This window comes from Hyla sarda, unplaced genomic scaffold, assembly GCF_029499605.1.
Source record: "Hyla sarda isolate aHylSar1 unplaced genomic scaffold, aHylSar1.hap1 scaffold_2278, whole genome shotgun sequence".
Classification (NCBI taxonomy): Eukaryota; Metazoa; Chordata; class Amphibia; order Anura; family Hylidae; genus Hyla; species Hyla sarda.
Genome location: NW_026608956.1, coordinates 17,930 through 39,040, shown reverse-complemented (window position 1 = coordinate 39,040; position 21,111 = coordinate 17,930). Strand labels below are relative to the sequence as shown.

The 21,111-nt window shown below is 40.4% G+C and overlaps 1 protein-coding gene across 1 annotated transcript; it reads left to right on the top strand.

Annotated features, from left to right (window-relative positions):
* Positions 1-1,129: 1,129 nt before the first annotated feature.
* Positions 1,130-15,213, top strand: ZDHHC22 (zinc finger DHHC-type palmitoyltransferase 22; the record flags this gene model as incomplete). The annotated part of the gene is given in 2 exon segments (XM_056553040.1): positions 1,130-1,709; positions 14,445-15,213. Coding segments are annotated over 2 exon segments (723 nt in total). The 3' UTR covers positions 14,678-15,213.
* Positions 15,214-21,111: the final 5,898 nt, after the last annotated feature.

Here is a 21,111-nt window from a genome sequence, read left to right as displayed (position 1 = left end):
GATACAGTGTATGAATTAGACCAAGGGATATAGAGTGAGGGGGATAATAAGCCACGACTGCTGATACAGTGTATGAATTAGACCAAGGGATATAGAATGAGGAGGATAATAAGCCACGACTGCTGATACAGTGTATGAATTAGACCAAGGGATATAGAGTGAGGGGGATAATAAGCCACGACTGCTGATACAGTGTATGAATTAGACCAAGGAATATAGAGTGAGGAGGATAATAAGCCACAACTGCTGATACAGTGTATGAATTAGACCAAGGGATATAGAGTGAGGGGGATAATAAGCCACGACTGCTGATACAGTGTATGAATTAGACCAAGGGATATAGAGTGAGGGGGATTATAAGCCACGACTGCTGATACAGTGTATGAATTAGACCAAGGGATATAGAGTGAGGAGGATAATAAGCCACGACTGCTGATACAGTGTATGAATTAGACCAAGGGATATAGAGTGAGGAGGATAATAAGCCACGACTGCTGATACAGTGTATGAATTAGACCAAGGGATATAGAGTGAGGGGGATAATAAGCCACGACAGCTGATACAGTGTATGAATTAGACCAAGGGATATAGAGTGAGGAGGATAATAAGCCACGACTGCTGATACAGTGTATGAATTAGACCAAGGGATATAGAGTGAGGGGGATAATAAGCCACGACTGCTGATACAGTGTATGAATTAGACCAAGGGATATAGAGTGAGGGGGATAATAAGCCACGACAGCTGATACAGTGTATGAATTAGACCAAGGGATATAGAGTAAGGAGGATAATAAGCCACGACAGCTGATACAGTGTATGAATTAGACCAAGGGATATAGAGTGAGGGGGATAATAAGCCACGACTGCTGATACAGTGTATGAATTAGACCAAGGGATATAGAGTGAGGGGGATAATAAGCCACGACAGCTGATACAGTGTATGAATTAGACCAAGGGATATAGAGTAAGGAGGATAATAAGCCACGACAGCTGATACAGTGTATGAATTAGACCAAGGGATATAGAGTGAGGGGGATAATAAGCCACGACTGCTGATACCGCCTTCACTCATCATTCTGCAGATAATTCCGGGTTTGCCAATGATGTTTCTTCTTCTGTTCTTTTTCAGGATCCACCATGATGATCTTCTGGCCCGGGCTGCTCACCCTCCTCTCCTGTTCATAGTCCCCGCCATGCCGAATGTGGCCACGCTCCCAGGATGGTTCTCTTGCAGCTGCTGAACCTTATGGCACCTTGTTACTTCCTCTGCCTCCTCGCAGTCACGTTTAGCCTTCAGCTCTTCTTCTTCCTGCCTGGGATGTGTGAGGAGCACTCGCTGCCGCTCACTGGCCTTCTTCACGGTTTCTTCTTCGTCTTCTTCTTGGTCAATGTCTTAGGAAACTACTTCCTTGTCATTTGGAACAGCCCTGCGTCCGGTGGAATCCATGCCGAGATGTCTGATAAGCCATTCTGTCGTATTTGTAACCGGATCATGTGGGATCAGGAGCACCATTGCTTCTTCACGGGGACGTGCATCGGCCGCAGCAACCTGCGCAGCTTTGTGTTATTCTGCCTTCATGCGTCCTGCAGCTGCTTCCATGCGGTGGTGGCAGGCGTGGGATACATTGCACACAACTTCTCTTTGTCTTTCTCCAATCCTCTAACTCTCCTCAGGCTCCTTCCTCTCTCTGTAACGCGCTTCTTCTCAGGTCAGACTCTTTGTTCATTGACATGGGTCCTAGCTAGGGCCACGCAGTCCTTATAACAGGGTGTCTGAATATTTGTGAATGCCTAATGCATAGAGATTACTAGTGTCTTCTTACACATTATTACCATCTCTTTCGGGTTGGTCAGAATTAACCTAACAAATGCCGCAGGTGATACAAAAAAGCATCTGTTACACCACAGATCAACATGACCCTTGTTTCCCCCAAATACAGGATGTCACCAGCTTTATTCCTCAATAGTAAACACATCTTCTTCGCTCTGCCCATATTGTCCTTCCGATTTTCTTTATACTTGCTCCATATTTTGCAGACAGTTGACTGGGAACAACCAACATCTTCTGCCACACTCCTTGTTGGATTTCTATCTTGAAGGAGTTGTACAGGGTGCGCCATTTATATGGATAGACCTTATATACACCCTATATACTCTATACAGTGCGCCATTTATATGGATAGACCTTATATACACCCTATATACTCTATACAGTGCGCCATTTATATGGATAGACCTTAATAAAATGGGAATGGTTGGTGACATTAACTTCCTGTTTGTGGCACATTAGTATATGTGAGGGGGGAAACTTTTCAAGATGGGCGGTGACAATGGCGGCCATTTTGAAGTCGGCCATTTTGATTTCAACTTTAGTTTTTTCAATAGGAAGAGGGTCATGTGACACATCAAACTTATTGGGAATTTCACAAGGAAAACAATGATGTGTTTGGTTTTAACATAACTTTATTCTTTCATGAGTTATTTACAAGCTTCTGACCACTTATAAAATGCGTTCAATGTGCTGCCCATTGTGTTGGATTGTCAATGCAACCCTCTTCTCTATATACTGCTATATACTACTATATACACCGCAGGAGAAATGCTAGCACAGGCTTCCAGTATCTGTATACACTGCTATATACTACTATATACACTGCAGGAGAAATGCTAGCACAGGCTTCCAGTATCCGTATACACTGCTATATACTACTATATACACCGCAGGAGAAACGCTAGTACAGGCTTCCAGTATCTGTATACACTGCTATATACTACTATATACACTGCAGGAGAAATGCTAGCACAGGTTTCCAGTATCCGTATACACTGCTATATACTACTATATACACCGCAGGAGAAATGCTAGCACAGGCTTCCAGTATCCGTATATACTACTATATACACTGCAGGAGAAATGCTAGCACAGGCTTCCAGTATCCGTATACACTGCTATATACTACTATATACACTGCAGGAGAAATGCTAGCACAGGCTTCCAGTATCCGTATATACTGCTATATACTACTATATACACCGCAGGAGAAATGCTAGCACAGGCTTCCAGTATCTGTATACACTGCTATATACACTGCAGGAGAAATGCTAGCACAGGCTTCCAGTATCTGTATACACTGCTATATACTACTATATACACCGCAGGAGAAATGCTAGCACAGGCTTCCAGTATCCGTATACACTGCTATATACTATTATATACACTGCAGGAGAAATGCTAGCACAGGTTTCCAGTATCCGTATACACTGCTATATACTACTATATACACCGCAGGAGAAATGCTAGCACAGGCTTCCAGTATCCGTATACACTGCTATATACTACTATATACACTGCAGGAGAAATGCTAGCACAGGCTTCCAGTATCCGTATACACTGCTATATACTACTATATACACCGCAGGAGAAATGCAGCACAGGCTTCCAGTATCTGTATACACTGCTATATACTACTATATACACCGCAGGAGAAATGCCAGAACAGGCTTCAAGTATCTGTATACACTGCTATATACTACTATATACACCGCAGGAGAAATGCCAGCACAGGCTTCCAGTATCTGTATACACTGCTATATACTACTATATACACCGCAGGAGAAATGCTAGCACAGGCTTCCAGTATCCGTATACACTGCTATATACTACTATATACACTGCAGGAGAAATGCTAGCACAGGCTTCCAGTATCCGTATATACTGCTATATACTACTATATACACCGCAGGAGAAATGCTAGCACAGGCTTCCAGTATCTGTATACACTGCTATATACTACTATATACACTGCAGGAGAAATGCTAGCACAGGCTTCCAGTATCTGTATACACTGCTATATACTACTATATACACCGCAGGAGAAATGCTAGCACAGGCTTCCAGTATCCGTATACACTGCTATATACTATTATATACACCGCAGAAGAAATGCTAGCACAGGCTTCCAGTATCCGTATACACTGCTATATACTATTATATACACCGCAGGAGAAATGCTAGCACAGGCTTCCAGTATCTGTATACACTGCTATATACTACTATATACACTGCAGGAGAAATGCTAGCACAGGCTTCCAGTATCCGTATACACTGCTATATACTATTATATACACCGCAGGAGAAATGCTAGTACAGGCTTCCAGTATCTGTATACACTGCTATATACTACTATATACACTGCAGGAGAAATGCTAGCACAGGTTTCCAGTATCCGTATACACTGCTATATACTACTATATACACCGCAGGAGAAATGCTAGCACAGGCTTCCAGTATCCGTATACACTGCTATATACTGCTATATACACCGCAGGAGAAATGCTAGCACAGACTTCCAGTATCCGTATACACTGCTATATACTACTATATACACCGCAGGAGAAATGCTAGCACAGGCTTCCAGTATCCGTATACACTGCTATATACTACTATATACACCGCAGGAGAAATGCTAGCTTAGGCTTCCAGTATCCGTATACACTGCTATATACTACTATATACACCGCAGGAGAAATGCTAGCACAGGCTTCCAGTATCCGTATACACTGCTATATACTACTATATATACCGCAGAAGAAATGCTAGCACAGGCTTCCAGTATCCGTATACACTGCTATATACTACTATATACACCGCAGGAGAAATTCTGGCACAGGCTTCCAGTATCCGTATACACTGCTATATACTACTATATACACCGCAGGAGAAATGCTAGCACAGGCTTCCAGTATCCGTATACACTGCTATATACTACTATATACACCGCAGGAGAAATTCTGGCACAGGCTTCCAGTATCCATGGTTTCAGGTGCTGCACATCTCGTATCTTCACAGCATAGACAATTGCCTTCAGATGACCCTAAAGATAAAAGTCTAAGGGGGTCAGATCGGGAGACCTTGGGGGCCATTCAACTGGCCCACGACGACCAATCCACTTTCCAGGAAACTGTTCATCTAGGAATGCTCAGACCTGACACCCATAATGTGGTGGTCGCCATCTTGCTGGAAAAACTCAGGGAACGTGAAGCTTCAGCGCATAAAGAGGGAAACACATCATCATGGAGCAATTTCACATATCCAGTGGCCTTGAGGTTTCCATTGATGAAGAATGGCCCCACTATCTTTGTACCCCATATACCACACCAGACCATCAATGTTTGTGTTCCAACAGTCTTGGAGGGATCTATCCAATGTGGTTAGTGTCAGACCAATAGCGCTGGTTTTGTTTGTTAACTTCACCATTCACATAAAAGTTTCCTCATCACTGAACAAAATCTTCTGCGTAAACTGGAGGGTCCTGTTCACATTTTTGTTTTGCCCATTCTGCAGCACCTGAAACTCCGGATACTGGACGCCTGTGCTAGCATTTCTCCTGCGGTGTATATAGTAGTATATAGCAATGTATACGGATACTGGAAGCCTGTGCTAGCATTTCTCCTGCTGTGTATATAGTAGTATATAGCAATGTATACGGATACTGGAAGCCTGTGCTAGCATTTCTCCTGCGGTGTATATAGTAGTATAAAGCAGTGTATACGGATACTGGAAGCCTGTGCTAGCATTTCACCTGAGGTGTATATAGTAGTATATAGCAGTGTATACGGATATTGGAAGCCTGTGCTAGCATTTCTCTTGCGGTGTATATAGTAGTATATAGCAGTGTATACGGATACTGGAAGCCTGTGCTAGAATTTCTCCTGCGGTGTATATAGTAGTATATAGCAGTGTATACGGATACTGGAAGCCTGTGCTAGCATTTCTCCTGCGGTGTATATAGTAGTATATAACAGTGTATACGGATACTGGAAGCCTGTGCTAGCATTTCTCCTGCGGTGTATATAGTAGTATATAGCAGTGTATATGGATACTGGAAGCCTGTGCTAGCATTTCTCCTGCGGTGTATATAGTAGTATATAGCAGTGTATACAGATACTGAAAGCCTGTGCTAGCATTTCTCCTGCAGTGTATATAGTAGTATATAGCAGTGTATACAGATACTGGAAGCCTGTGCTAGCATTTCTCCTGCGGTGTATATAGTAGTATAGAGCAGTGTATACTGGAAGCCTGTGCTAGCATTTCTCCTGCGGTGTATATAGCAGTGTATACAGATACTGGAGGCCTGTGCTGGCATTTCTCCTGCGGTGTATATAGTAGTATATAGCAGTGTATACGGATACTGGAAGCCTGTGCTAGCATTTCTCCTGCGGTGTGTATATAGTGGTATATAGCAGTGTATACGGATACTGGAAGCCTGTGCTAGCATTTCTCCTGCGGTGTATATAGTAGTATATAGCAGTGTATACGTATACTGGAAGCCTGTGCTAGCATATCTCCTGCAGTGTATATAGTAGTATATAGCAGTGTATACAGATACTGGAAGCCTGTGCTAGCATTTCTCCTGCGGTGTATATAGTAATATATAGCAGTGTATACAGATACTGGAAGCCTGTGCTGCATTTCTCCTGCAGTGTATATAGTAGTATATAGCAGTGTATACAGATACTGGAAACCTGTGCTAGCATTTCTCCTGCGGTGTATATAGTAGTATAGAGCAGTGTATATGGATACTGGACGCCTGTGCTGGCATTTCTTCTGTGGTGTATATAGTAGTATATAGCAGTGTATACGGATACTGGAAGCCTGTGCTAGCATTTCTCCTGCGGTGTATATAGTAGTATATAGCAGTGTATACAGATACTGGAAGCCTGTGCTAGCATTTCTCCTGCAGTGTATATAGTAGTATATAGCAGTGTATAAGGATACTGGAAGCCTGTGCTAGCATATCTCCTGCTGTGTATATAGTAGTATATAGCAGTGTATACGGATACTGGAAGCTTGTGCTAGCATTTCTCCTGCAGTGTATATAGTAGTATATAGCAGTGTATACGGATACTGGAAGCCTGTGCTAGCATTTCTCCTGCGGTGTATATAGTAGTATATAGCAGTGTATACAGATACTGGAAGCCTGTGCTAGCATTTCTCCTGCGGTGTATATAGTAGTATATAGCAGTGTATACGGATACTGGATGCCTGTGCTAGCATTTCTCCTGCGGTGTATATAGTAATATATAGCAGCGTATACAGATACTGGAAGCCTGTGCTGCATTTCTCCTGCAGTGTATATAGTAGTATATAACAGTGTATACGGATACTGGAAGCCTGTGCTAGCATTTCTCCTGCGGTGTATATAGTAGTATATAGCAGTGTATACGGATACTGGAAGCCTGTGCTAGCATTTCTCCTGCGGTGTATATAGTAGTATATAGCAGTGTATACAGATACTGGAAGCCTGTGCTAGCATTTCTCCTGCGGTGTATATAGTAGTATATAGCAGTGTATATGGATACTGGATGCCTGTGCTAGCATTTCTCCTGCGGTGTATATAGTAGTATATAGAAGTGTATCCGGATACTGGAAGCCTGTTCTAGCATTTCTCCTGCGGTGTATATAGTAGTGTATATAGCAGTGTATACGGATACTGGAAACCTGTGCTAGCATTTCTCCTGCGGTGTATATAGTAGTATATAGCAGTGTATACAGATACTGGAAGCCTGTGCTAGCATTTCTCCTGCGGTGTATATAGTAGTATATAGCAGTGTATACAGATACTGGAAACCTGTGCTAGCATTTCTCCTGCAGTGTATATAGTAGTATATAGCAGTGTATACAGATACTGGAAGCCTGTGCTGGCATTTCTCCTGCGGTGTATATAGTAGTATATAGCAGTGTATACGGATACTGGAAACCTGTGCTAGCATTTCTCCTGCGGTGTATATAGTAGTATATAGCAGTGTATACAGATACTGGAAGCCTGTGCTAGCATTTCTCCTGCGGTGTATATGGTAGTATATAGCAGTGTATACAGATACTGGAAGCCTGTGCTGGCATTTCTCCTGCAGTGTATATAGTAGTATATAGCAGTGTATACGGATACTGGAAGCCTGTGCTAGCATTTCTCCTGCAGTGTATATAGTAGTATATAGCAGTGTATACGGATACTGGAAGCCTGTGCTAGCATTTCTCCTGCGGTGTATATAGTAGTATATAGCAGTGTATACGGATACTGGAAACCTGTGCTAGCATTTCTCCTGCAGTGTATATAGTAGTATATAGCAGTGTATACAGATACTGGAAGCCTGTACTAGCATTTCTCCTGCGGTGTATATAATAGTATATAGCAGTGTATACGGATACTGGAAGCCTGTGCTAGCATTTCTCCTGCAGTGTATATAGTAGTATATAGCAGTGTATACAGATACTGGAAGCCTGTGCTAGCATTTCTCCTGCGGTGTATATAATAGTATATAGCAGTGTATACGGATACTGGAAGCCTGTGCTAGCATTTCTCCTGCGGTGTATATAATAGTATATAGCAGTGTATACGGATACTGGAAGCCTGTGCTAGCATTTCTCCTGCGGTGTATATAGTAGTATATAGCAGTGTATACAGATACTGGAAGCCTGTGCTAGCATTTCTCCTGCGGTGTATATAGTAGTATATAGCAGTGTATACAGATACTGGAAGCCTGTGCTAGCATTTCTCCTGCGGTGTATATAGTAGTATATAGCAGTGTATACAGATACTGGAAACCTGTGCTAGCATTTCTCCTGCGGTGTATATAGTAGTATATAGCAGTGTATACGGATACTGGATGCCTGTGCTAGCATTTCTCCTGCGGTGTATATAGTAGTATATAGCAGTGTATACGGATACTGGAAACCTGTGCTAGCATTTCTCCTGCGGTGTATATAGTAGTATATAGCAGTGTATACAGATACTGGAAGCCTGTGCTAGCATTTCTCCTGCGGTGTATATAGTAGTATATAGCAGTGTATACGGATACTGGAAGCCTGTGCTGGCATTTCTCCTGCGGTGTATATAGTAGTATATAGCAGTGTATACGGATACTGGAAGCCTGTGCTAGCATTTCTCCTGCAGTGTACATAGTAGTATATAGCAGTGTATATAGATACTGGAAGCCTGTGCTAGCATTTCTCCTGCGGTGTATATAGTAGTATATAGCAGTGTATACGGATACTGAAAGCCTGTGCTAGCATTTCTCCTGTGCTGTATATAGTAGTATATAGCAGTGTATACGGATACTGGAAGCCTGTGCTAGCATTTCTCCTGCGGTGTATATAGTAGTATATAGCAGTGTATACTGGAAGCCTGTGCTGGCATTTCTGCTGCGGTGAATATAGTAGTATATAGCAGTGTATACAGATACTGGAAGCCTGTGCTAGCATTTCTCCTGCGGTGTATATAGTAGTATATAGCAGTGTATACGGATACTGAAAGCCTGTGCTAGCATTTCTCCTGTGGTGTATATAGTAGTATATAGCAGTGTATACGGATACTGGAGGCCTGTGCTAGCATTTCTCCTGCGGTGTATATAGTAGTATATAGCAGTGTATACGGATACTGGAAGCCTGTGCTAGCATTTCTCCTGCGGTGTATATAGTAGCATATAGCAATGTATACTGGAAGCCTGTGCTGGCATTTCTCCTGCGGTGTATATAGTAGTATATAGCAGTGTATACGGATACTGGAAGCCTGTGCTAGCATTTCTCCTGCGGTGTATATAGTAGTATATAGCAGTGTATACGGATACTGGAAGCCTGTGCTAGCATTTCTCCTGCGGTGTATATAGTAGTATATAGCAGTGTATACAGATACTGGAAGCCTATGCTAGCATTTCTCCTGCGGTGTATATAGTAGTATATAGCAGTGTATACTGGAAGCCTGTGCTAGCATTTCTCCTGCGGTGTATATAGTAGTATATAGCAGTTTATACGGATACTGGAAGCCTGTGCTAGCATTTCTCCTGCGGTGTATATAGTAGTATATAGCAGTGTATACGGATACTGGAAGCCTGTGCTAGCATTTCTCCTGCGGTGTATATAGTAGTATATAGCAGTGTATACTGGAAGCCTGTGCTAGCATTTCTCCTGCGGTGTATATAGTAGTATATAGCAGTGTATACAGATACTATAGGCCTGTGCTAGCATTTCTCCTGCGGTATATATAGTAGTATATAGCAGTGTATACAGATACTGGAAGCCTGTGCTGGCATTTCTCCTGCGGTGTATATAGTAGTATATAGCAGTGTATATGGATACTGGAAGCCTGTGCTGGCATTTCTCCTGCGGTGTATATAGTAGTATATAGCAGTGTATACAGATACTGGAGGCCTGTGCTAGCATTTCTCCTGCGGTGTATATAGTAGTATATAGCAGTGTATATGGATACTGGAAGCCTGTGCTAGCATTTCTCCTGCGGTGTATATAGTAGTATATAGCAGTGCATACAGATACTGGAGGCCTGTGCTAGCATTTCTCCTGCAGTGTATATAGTAGTATATAGCAGTGTATACAGATACTGGAAGCCTGTGCTAGCATTTCTCCTGCGGTGTATATAGTAGTATATAGCAGTGTATACAGATACTGGAAGCCTGTGCTAGCATTTCTCCTGCGGTGTATATAGTAGTATATAGCAGTGTATACAGATACTGGAAGCCTGTGCTAGCATTTCTCCTGCGGTGTATAAAGTAGTATATAGCAGTGTATACAGATACTGGAAGCCTGTGCTAGCATTTCTCCTGCGGTGTATATAGTAGTATATAGCAGTGTATACAGATACTGGAGGCCTGTGCTAGCATTTCTCCTGCGGTGTATATAGTAGTATATAGCAGTGTATACTGGAAGCCTGTGCTAGCATTTCTCCTGCGGTGTATAAAGTAGTATATAGCAGTGTATACAGATATTGGAAGCCTGTGCTAGCATTTCTCCTGCGGTGTATATAGTAGTATATAGCAGTGTATACAGATACTGGAAGCCTGTGCTAGCATTTCTCCTGTGGTGTATATAGTAGTGTATATAGCAGTGTATACAGATACTGGAAGCCTGTGCTAGCATTTATCCTGCAGTGTATATAGTAGTATATAGCAGTGTATATAGTAGTATATAGCAGTGTATACAGATACTGGAAGCCTGTGCTAGCATTTCTCCTGCGGTGTATATAGTAGTATATAGCAGTGTATACGGATACTGAAAGCCTGTGCTAGCATTTCTCCTGTGGTGTATATAGTAGTATATAGCAGTGTATACGGATACTGGAGGCCTGTGCTAGCATTTCTCCTGCGGTGTATATAGTAGTATATAGCAGTGTATACGGATACTGGAAGCCTGTGCTAGCATTTCTCCTGCGGTGTATATAGTAGCATATAGCAATGTATACTGGAAGCCTGTGCTGGCATTTCTCCTGCGGTGTATATAGTAGTATATAGCAGTGTATACGGATACTGGAAGCCTGTGCTAGCATTTCTCCTGCGGTGTATATAGTAGTATATAGCAGTGTATACGGATACTGGAAGCCTGTGCTAGCATTTCTCCTGCGGTGTATATAGTAGTATATAGCAGTGTATACAGATACTGGAAGCCTATGCTAGCATTTCTCCTGCGGTGTATATAGTAGTATATAGCAGTGTATACTGGAAGCCTGTGCTAGCATTTCTCCTGCGGTGTATATAGTAGTATATAGCAGTTTATACGGATACTGGAAGCCTGTGCTAGCATTTCTCCTGCGGTGTATATAGTAGTATATAGCAGTGTATACGGATACTGGAAGCCTGTGCTAGCATTTCTCCTGCGGTGTATATAGTAGTATATAGCAGTGTATACTGGAAGCCTGTGCTAGCATTTCTCCTGCGGTGTATATAGTAGTATATAGCAGTGTATACAGATACTATAGGCCTGTGCTAGCATTTCTCCTGCGGTATATATAGTAGTATATAGCAGTGTATACAGATACTGGAAGCCTGTGCTGGCATTTCTCCTGCGGTGTATATAGTAGTATATAGCAGTGTATATGGATACTGGAAGCCTGTGCTGGCATTTCTCCTGCGGTGTATATAGTAGTATATAGCAGTGTATACAGATACTGGAGGCCTGTGCTAGCATTTCTCCTGCGGTGTATATAGTAGTATATAGCAGTGTATATGGATACTGGAAGCCTGTGCTAGCATTTCTCCTGCGGTGTATATAGTAGTATATAGCAGTGCATACAGATACTGGAGGCCTGTGCTAGCATTTCTCCTGCAGTGTATATAGTAGTATATAGCAGTGTATACAGATACTGGAAGCCTGTGCTAGCATTTCTCCTGCGGTGTATATAGTAGTATATAGCAGTGTATACAGATACTGGAAGCCTGTGCTAGCATTTCTCCTGCGGTGTATATAGTAGTATATAGCAGTGTATACAGATACTGGAAGCCTGTGCTAGCATTTCTCCTGCGGTGTATAAAGTAGTATATAGCAGTGTATACAGATACTGGAAGCCTGTGCTAGCATTTCTCCTGCGGTGTATATAGTAGTATATAGCAGTGTATACAGATACTGGAGGCCTGTGCTAGCATTTCTCCTGCGGTGTATATAGTAGTATATAGCAGTGTATACTGGAAGCCTGTGCTAGCATTTCTCCTGCGGTGTATAAAGTAGTATATAGCAGTGTATACAGATATTGGAAGCCTGTGCTAGCATTTCTCCTGCGGTGTATATAGTAGTATATAGCAGTGTATACAGATACTGGAAGCCTGTGCTAGCATTTCTCCTGTGGTGTATATAGTAGTGTATATAGCAGTGTATACAGATACTGGAAGCCTGTGCTAGCATTTATCCTGCAGTGTATATAGTAGTATATAGCAGTGTATATAGTAGTATATAGCAGTGTATACAGATACTGGAAGCCTGTGCTAGCATTTCTCCTGCGGTGTATATAGTAGTATATAGAGAAGAAGGTTGCATTGACAATCCAACACAATGGGCAGCACATTGAACACCTTTTATACGTGATCAGAAACTTGTAAATAACTCATGAAAGAATAAAGTTATGTTAAAACCAAACACATCATTGTTTTTCTTGTGAAATTCCCAATATGTTTGATGTGTCACATGACCCTCTTCCTATTGAAAAAAACAAAAGTTGGATTCAAAATGTCCGACTTCAAAATGGCCGCCATGGTCACTGCCCATCTTGAAAAGTTCCCTCCCCCTCACATATACTAATGTGCCACAAACAGGAAGTTATCACCGACCATTCCCATTTTATTAATGTGAATCCATATAAATGGCGCACTGTATAATCCATCCCATTGACAGAACTGACCGCTCCCTTGTAGGGTCCATGATTCCTATGACTCTTGGGTCTGAAGCTCTTTCCCTTTTAACATTTTAGACTTGTGCCAATATCTGTTCTAGAAATGTAATATACAAGGTGAAGATGTCTGGAGACACATTGTCCAGGAATTGCCTTGTTAGAAAGGTGAGGTGGAAGCCGGCTACTACCTGTCTGACCGATAATTAGGCAAGTACATAGGGGTCCCAGTAGGTGCATAGGTTAATACGGAGGGGCTCTGCATGGTGGAACATGCTAATGTCCGTACCAAATTAAATATCCATACATGAAGTTTAGAAAGGGAAGCAATGAGGATAGCGGCAGCTGCTTCGCACGTGGGCACTCGCTTTGTCAGGCATTGCCGCTACCCTCACCACTTCACTTCTGTCCACTGATGGTTATTGTTATATTTTAAGGATATCCTAATAAACATACAAATATTTTATCCTACACATATTGGTGAGTGCTGCTTTCTAAACTTCCCCAATGGATATACAATAACCTTCACCGCTGGTGTGGGAGGGACGGGCTTAGGGTCATGGCTCATGGGTTTGCCATAAGGTAATAAATCTGGTGAATTCCTCTTAGTGTGGGGGTTCTCACGATTCTTGTCAGGGTTTGTATGTCTGATTCACTGTAGAGATAAGTTTGGCAGTGAGACATGGCTGCTCTTCAGCCCTTTAAGGACAATGATGGCGGTATGAGCATCCACGTGTCCCACAGCCCATAGACCTCCCATGTGATTGATGTCAGCCTTGGAGAACCTTGTTGTCCGAGAATGTCAGGCAGAATCCATGAAGAGCCAACATCTGCCCTCCCGCCATGTCTGTGTTGGTGCTGTGACTGTAAAGTGTGACACACGAGCAGATGGCGAAAATATGTCAGCATTTGTTTATCCAATTTACATAGATCCTGCAGATCCCATGCAGAGGTGGAGGGATAATCGGGGCTTTTCAGACACCAACATACGTAAGACCCTACAGACACGACACATCTGCTCTGCAAGGAGTTAAGTTTTCTGGGCTCTAGTGACATTGATAAACGCTGCCCCAGTTTTGTGCCTTCTTATGACAATGACACATAGGGACCATGCCAAGAGCCCGGCCCTATTTATAGACACAAGATAGGAGAGGACAGACCTGGCACTGAGCGCGGCCGTCTGTCATGTCCCATATAACTGCATGCTGAGCTCCATGATATTTTCAGCGGCTGTTTTTCAATTGTCACTCATACATGGTCTTCTCTGTCTCTCCGTAGGTTCCCTTCTTAGTTCGGAGATGTTGGCTGTCCTCATGCTCTACCTCTGGTTAGGGGTGGGTTTGGCCTGTGGTGCCTTCTGCTGTCACCAGCTGCTATTGATATCCAGAAGAGCAGTGTGTCCCCGGAGCGCGTCCCACCACAGCCACATCAACTGGACGGACAACATGTCAAGCGTCTTTGGGAAGCGCTGGCTAATGGCCATTATTTTTCCTACCACAAAGGAGAAATAAAGACAGGAAAAGTGGTTTGACTTACAAAATGTCAGCATGGACTCTGCTGAGCCGAGCGGGTACATGGCCTCATTGCTTTGCATTAACAGTGGGGGGACTTTTACTGCTGCACTTTGCTTAAGTGGCCTCATGTAGCTTATAGTGACTGCTAAATCCTCTCAGTGATCTGCACAGAAAACACAAAGTTAGACTTTCCCAATATTGTTCCTATCCCCAAAAAGCCTAAAATATCCTAGGATAAGATATAATACAGAACGTACAGATACATAGAAGCTTTGTACCCTCTGTGTTGCCCCTACTTACCCTGTACCAACAGCTACAGCTGCTTCCTGCCCTACAGACATTTCACCCCAATCTCTATATTACAAGCTGGATGTTTATAGAGAAGTCATGAGGTCCTTCCCCTGCACCATGTCTATAGAGAAGAAGAGATCAATAACCAGTATCTGTAGACACATCTCATGTAGTGCCCCTCACTATTATATATCTATAGAGGACAGATCAATAACCAGTATCTATAGACACATCTCATGTAGTGCCCCTCACTATTATATATCTATAGAGGACAGATCAATAACCAGTATCTATAGACACATCTCATGTAGTGCCCCTCACTATTATATATCTATAGAGGACAGATCAATAACCAGTATATATAGACACATCTCATGTAGTGCCCCTCACTATTATATATCTATAGAGGACAGATCAATAACCAGTATCTATAGACACTTCTCATGTAGTGCTCCTCACTATTATATATCTATAGAGAACAGATCAATAACCAGTATCTATAGACACATCTCATGTAGTGCCCCTCACTATTATATATATATAGAGAACAGATCAATAACCAGTATCTATAGACACATCTCATGTAGTGCCCATCACTATTATATATCTATAGAGGAGAACAGATCAATAACCAGTATCTATAGACACATCTCATGTAGTGCTCCTCACTATTATATATCTATAGAGGACAGATCAATAACCAGTATATATAGACACATCTCATGTAGTGCTCCTCACTATTATATATCTATAGAGAACAGATCAATAACCAGTATCTGTAGACACATCTCATGTAGTGCCCCTCACTATTATATATCTATAGAGGACAGATCAATAACCAGTATCTATAGACACATCTCATGTAGTGCTCCTCACTATTATATGTCTATAGAGAAGAAGAGATCAATAACCAGTATCTGTAGACACATCTCATGTAGTGCCCCTCACTATTATATATCTATAGAGGACAGATCAATAACCAGTATATATAGACACATCTCATGTAGTGCCCCTCACTATTATATATCTATAGAGGACAGATCAATAACCAGTATCTATAGACACATCTCATGTAGTGCTCCTCACTATTATATATCTATAGAGAACAGATCAATAACCAGTATCTATAGACACATCTCATGTAGTGCCCCTCACTATTATATATCTATAGAGAACAGATCAATAACCAGTATCTATAGACACATCTCATGTAGTGCTCCTCACTATTATATGTCTATAGAGAAGAAGAGATCAATAACCAGTATCTGTAGACACATCTCATGTAGTGCCCCTCACTATTATATATCTATAGAGGACAGATCAATAACCAGTATATATAGACACATCTCATGTAGTGCCCCTCACTATTATATATCTATAGAGAACAGATCAATAACCAGTATCTATAGACACATCTCATGTAGTGCTCCTCACTATTATATATCTATAGAGAACAGATCAATAACCAGTATCTATAGACACATCTCATGTAGTGCTCCTCACTATTATATATCTATAGAGAACAGATCAATAACCAGTATCTATAGACACATCTCATGTAGTGCTCCTCACTATTATATATCTATAGAGGACAGATCAATAACCAGTATCTATAGACACATCTCATGTAGTGCCCCTCACTATTATATATCTATAGAGGAGAGATCAATAACCAGTATCTGTAGACACATCTCATGTAGTGCTCCTCACTATTATATATCTATAGAGAACAGATCAATAACCAGTATCTATAGACACATCTCATGTAGTGCTCCTCACTATTATATATCTATAGAGAAGAAGAGATCAATAACCAGTATCTGTAGACACATCTCATGTAGTGCTCCTCACTATTATATATCTATAGAGAACAGATCAATAACCAGTATCTATAGACACATCTCATGTAGTGCTCCTCACTATTATATATCTATAGAGGAGAAGAGATCAATAACCAGTATCTATAGACACATCTCATGTAGTGCTCCTCACTATTATATATCTATAGAGAACAGATCAATAACCAGTATCTATAGACACATCTCATGTAGTGCTCCTCACTATTATATATCTATAGAGAACAGATCAATAACCAGTATCTATAGACACATCTCATGTAGTGCTCCTCACTATTATATATCTATAGAGAACAGATCAATAACCAGTATCTATAGACACATCTCATGTAGTGCCCATCACTATTATATATCTATAGAGGAGAACAGATCAATAACCAGTATCTATAGACACATCTCATGTAGTGCTCCTCACTATTATATATCTATAGAGGAGAACAGATCAATAACCAGTATCTATAGACACATCTCATGTAGTGCCCCTCACTATTATATATCTATAGAGAACAGATCAATAACCAGTATCTATAGACACATCTCATGTAGTGCCCCTCACTATTATATATCTATAGAGGACAGATCAATAACCAGTATCTGTAGACACATCTCATGTAGTGCCCCTCACTATTATATATCTATAGAGGAGAAGAGATCAATAACCAGTATCTATAGACACATCTCATGTAGTGCCCATCACTATTATATATCTATAGAGAACAGATCAATAACCAGTATATATAGACACATCTCATGTAGTGCCCCTCACTATTATATATCTATAGAGGACAGATCAATAACCAGTATCTATAGACACATCTCATGTAGTGCTCCTCACTATTATATATCTATAGAGGACAGATCAATAACCAGTATCTATAGACACATCTCATGTAGTGCTCCTCACTATTATATATCTATAGAGGAGAACAGATCAATAACCAGTATCTATAGACACATCTCATGTAGTGCCCCTCACTATTATATATATATAGAGGAGAAGAGATCAATAACCAGTATCTATAGACACATCTCATGTAGTGCCCCTCACTATTATATATCTATAGAGGAGAAGAGATCAATAACCAGTATCTATAGACACATCTCATGTAGTGCCCCTCACTATTATATATCTATAGAGAACAGATCAATAACCAGTATCTATAGACACATCTCATGTAGTGCTCCTCACTATTATATATCTATAGAGGACAGATCAATAACCAGTATCTATAGACACATCTCATGTAGTGCTCCTCACTATTATATATCTATAGAGGAGAACAGATCAATAACCAGTATCTATAGACACATCTCATGTAGTGCTCCTCACTATTATATATCTATAGAGGAGAACAGATCAATAACCAGTATCTATAGACACATCTCATGTAGTGCCCCTCACTATTATATATCTATAGAGAACAGATCAATAACCAGTATCTATAGACACATCTCATGTAGTGCCCCTCACTATTATATATCTATAGAGAACAGATCAATAACCAGTATCTATAGACACATCTCATGTAGTGCTCCTCACTATTATATATCTATAGAGAACAGATCAATAACCAGTATCTATAGACACATCTCATGTAGTGCTCCTCACTATTATATATCTATAGAGGACAGATCAATAACCAGTATCTATAGACACATCTCATGTAGTGCCCCTCACTATTATATATCTATAGAGAACAGATCAATAACCAGTATCTATAGACACATCTCATGTAGTGCTCCTCACTATTATATATCTATAGAGGAGAGATCAATAACCAGTATATATAGACACATCTCATGTAGTGCTCCTCACTATTATATATCTATAGAGAACAGATCAATAACCAGTATATATAGACACATCTCATGTAGTGCTCCTCACTATTATATATCTATAGAGGAGAACAGATCAATAACCAGTATCTATAGACACATCTCATGTAGTGCCCCTCACTATTATATATCTATAGAGGACAGATCAATAACCAGTATCTATAGACACATCTCATGTAGTGCTCCTCACTATTATATATCTATAGAGAACAGATCAATAACCAGTATCTATAGACACATCTCATGTAGTGCCCATCACTATTATATATCTATAGAGGACAGATCAATAACCAGTATCTATAGACACATCTCATGTAGTGCTCCTCACTATTATATATCTATAGAGGACAGATCAATAACCAGTATCTATAGACACATCTCATGTAGTGCCCCTCACTATTATATATCTATAGAGGAGAACAGATCAATAACCAGTATCTATAGACACATCTCATGTAGTGCTCCTCACTATTATATATCTATAGAGGAGAGATCAATAACCAGTATCTATAGACACATCTCATGTAGTGCCCCTCACTATTATATATCTATAGAGAACAGATCAATAACCAGTATATATAGACACATCTCATGTAGTGCTCCTCACTATTATATATCTATAGAGAACAGATCAATAACCAGTATATATAGACACATCTCATGTAGTGCCCCTCACTATTATATATCTATAGAGAACAGATCAATAACCAGTATATATAGACACATCTCATGTAGTGCTCCTCACTATTATATATCTATAGAGAACAGATCAATAACCAGTATATATAGACACATCTCATGTAGTGCTCCTCACTATTATATATCTATAGAGAACAGATCAATAACCAGTATATATAGACACATCTCATGTAGTGCCCCTCACTATTATATATCTATAGAGGAGAACAGATCAATAACCAGTATCTATAGACACATCTCATGTAGTGCTCCTCACTATTATATATATATAGAGAACAGATCAATAACCAGTATCTATAGACACATCTCATGTAGTGCCCCTCACTATTATATATATATAGAGAACAGATCAATAACCAGTATCTATAGACACATCTCATGTAGTGCCCCTCACTATTATATATCTATAGAGAACAGATCAATAACCAGTATCTGTAGACACATCTCATGTAGTGCCCCTCACTATTATATATCTATAGAGAACAGATCAATAACCAGTATCTATAGACACATCTCATGTAGTGCCCCTCACTATTATATATCTATAGAGAACAGATCAATAACCAGTATATATAGACACATCTCATGTAGTGCTCCTCACTATTATATATCTATAGAGAACAGATCAATAACCAGTATATATAGACACATCTCATGTAGTGCTCCTCACTATTATATATCTATAGAGGAGAACAGATCAATAACCAGTATCTATAGACACATCTCATGTAGTGCCCCTCACTATTATATATATATAGAGGACAGATCAATAACCAGTATCTATAGACACATCTCATGTAGTGCTCCTCACTATTATATATATATAGAGGACAGATCAATAACCAGTATCTATAGACACATCTCATGTAGTGCCCCTCACTATTATATATATATAGAGGACAGATCAATAACCAGTATCTATAGACACATCTCATGTAGTGCTCCTCACTATAATATATCTATAGAGAACAGATCAATAACCAGTATCTATAGACACATCTCATGTAGTGCCCCTCACTATTATATATATAGAGAACAGATCAATAACCAGTATCTATAGACACATCTCATGTAGTGCCCCTCACTATTATATATATATAGAGGACAGATCAATAACCAGTATCTATAGACACATCTCATGTAGTGCTCCTCACTATAATATATCTATAGAGAACAGATCAATAACCAGTATCTATAGACACATCTCATGTAGTGCTCCTCACTATTATATATCTATAGAGAACAGATCAATAACCAGTATCTATAGACACATCTCATGTAGTGCCCCTCACTATTATATATCTATAGAGGACAGATCAATAACCAGTATCTATAGACACATCTCATGTAGTGCTCCTCACTATTATATATCTATAGAGGACAGATCAATAACCAGTATCTATAGACACATCTCATGTAGTGCTCCTCACTATTATATATCTATAGAGAACAGATCAATAACCAGTATCTATAGACACATCTCATGTAGTGCTCCTCACTATTATATATCTATAGAGAACAGATCAATAACCAGTATCTGTAGACACATCTCATGTAGTGCCCATCACTATTATATATCTATAGAGAACAGATCAATAACCAGTATCTATAGACACTTCTCATGTAGTGCCCCTCACTATTATATATCTATAGAGAACAGATCAATAACCAGTATCTATAGACACATCTCATGTAGTGCCCCTCACTATTATATATCTATAGAGGACAGATCAATAACCAGTATCTATA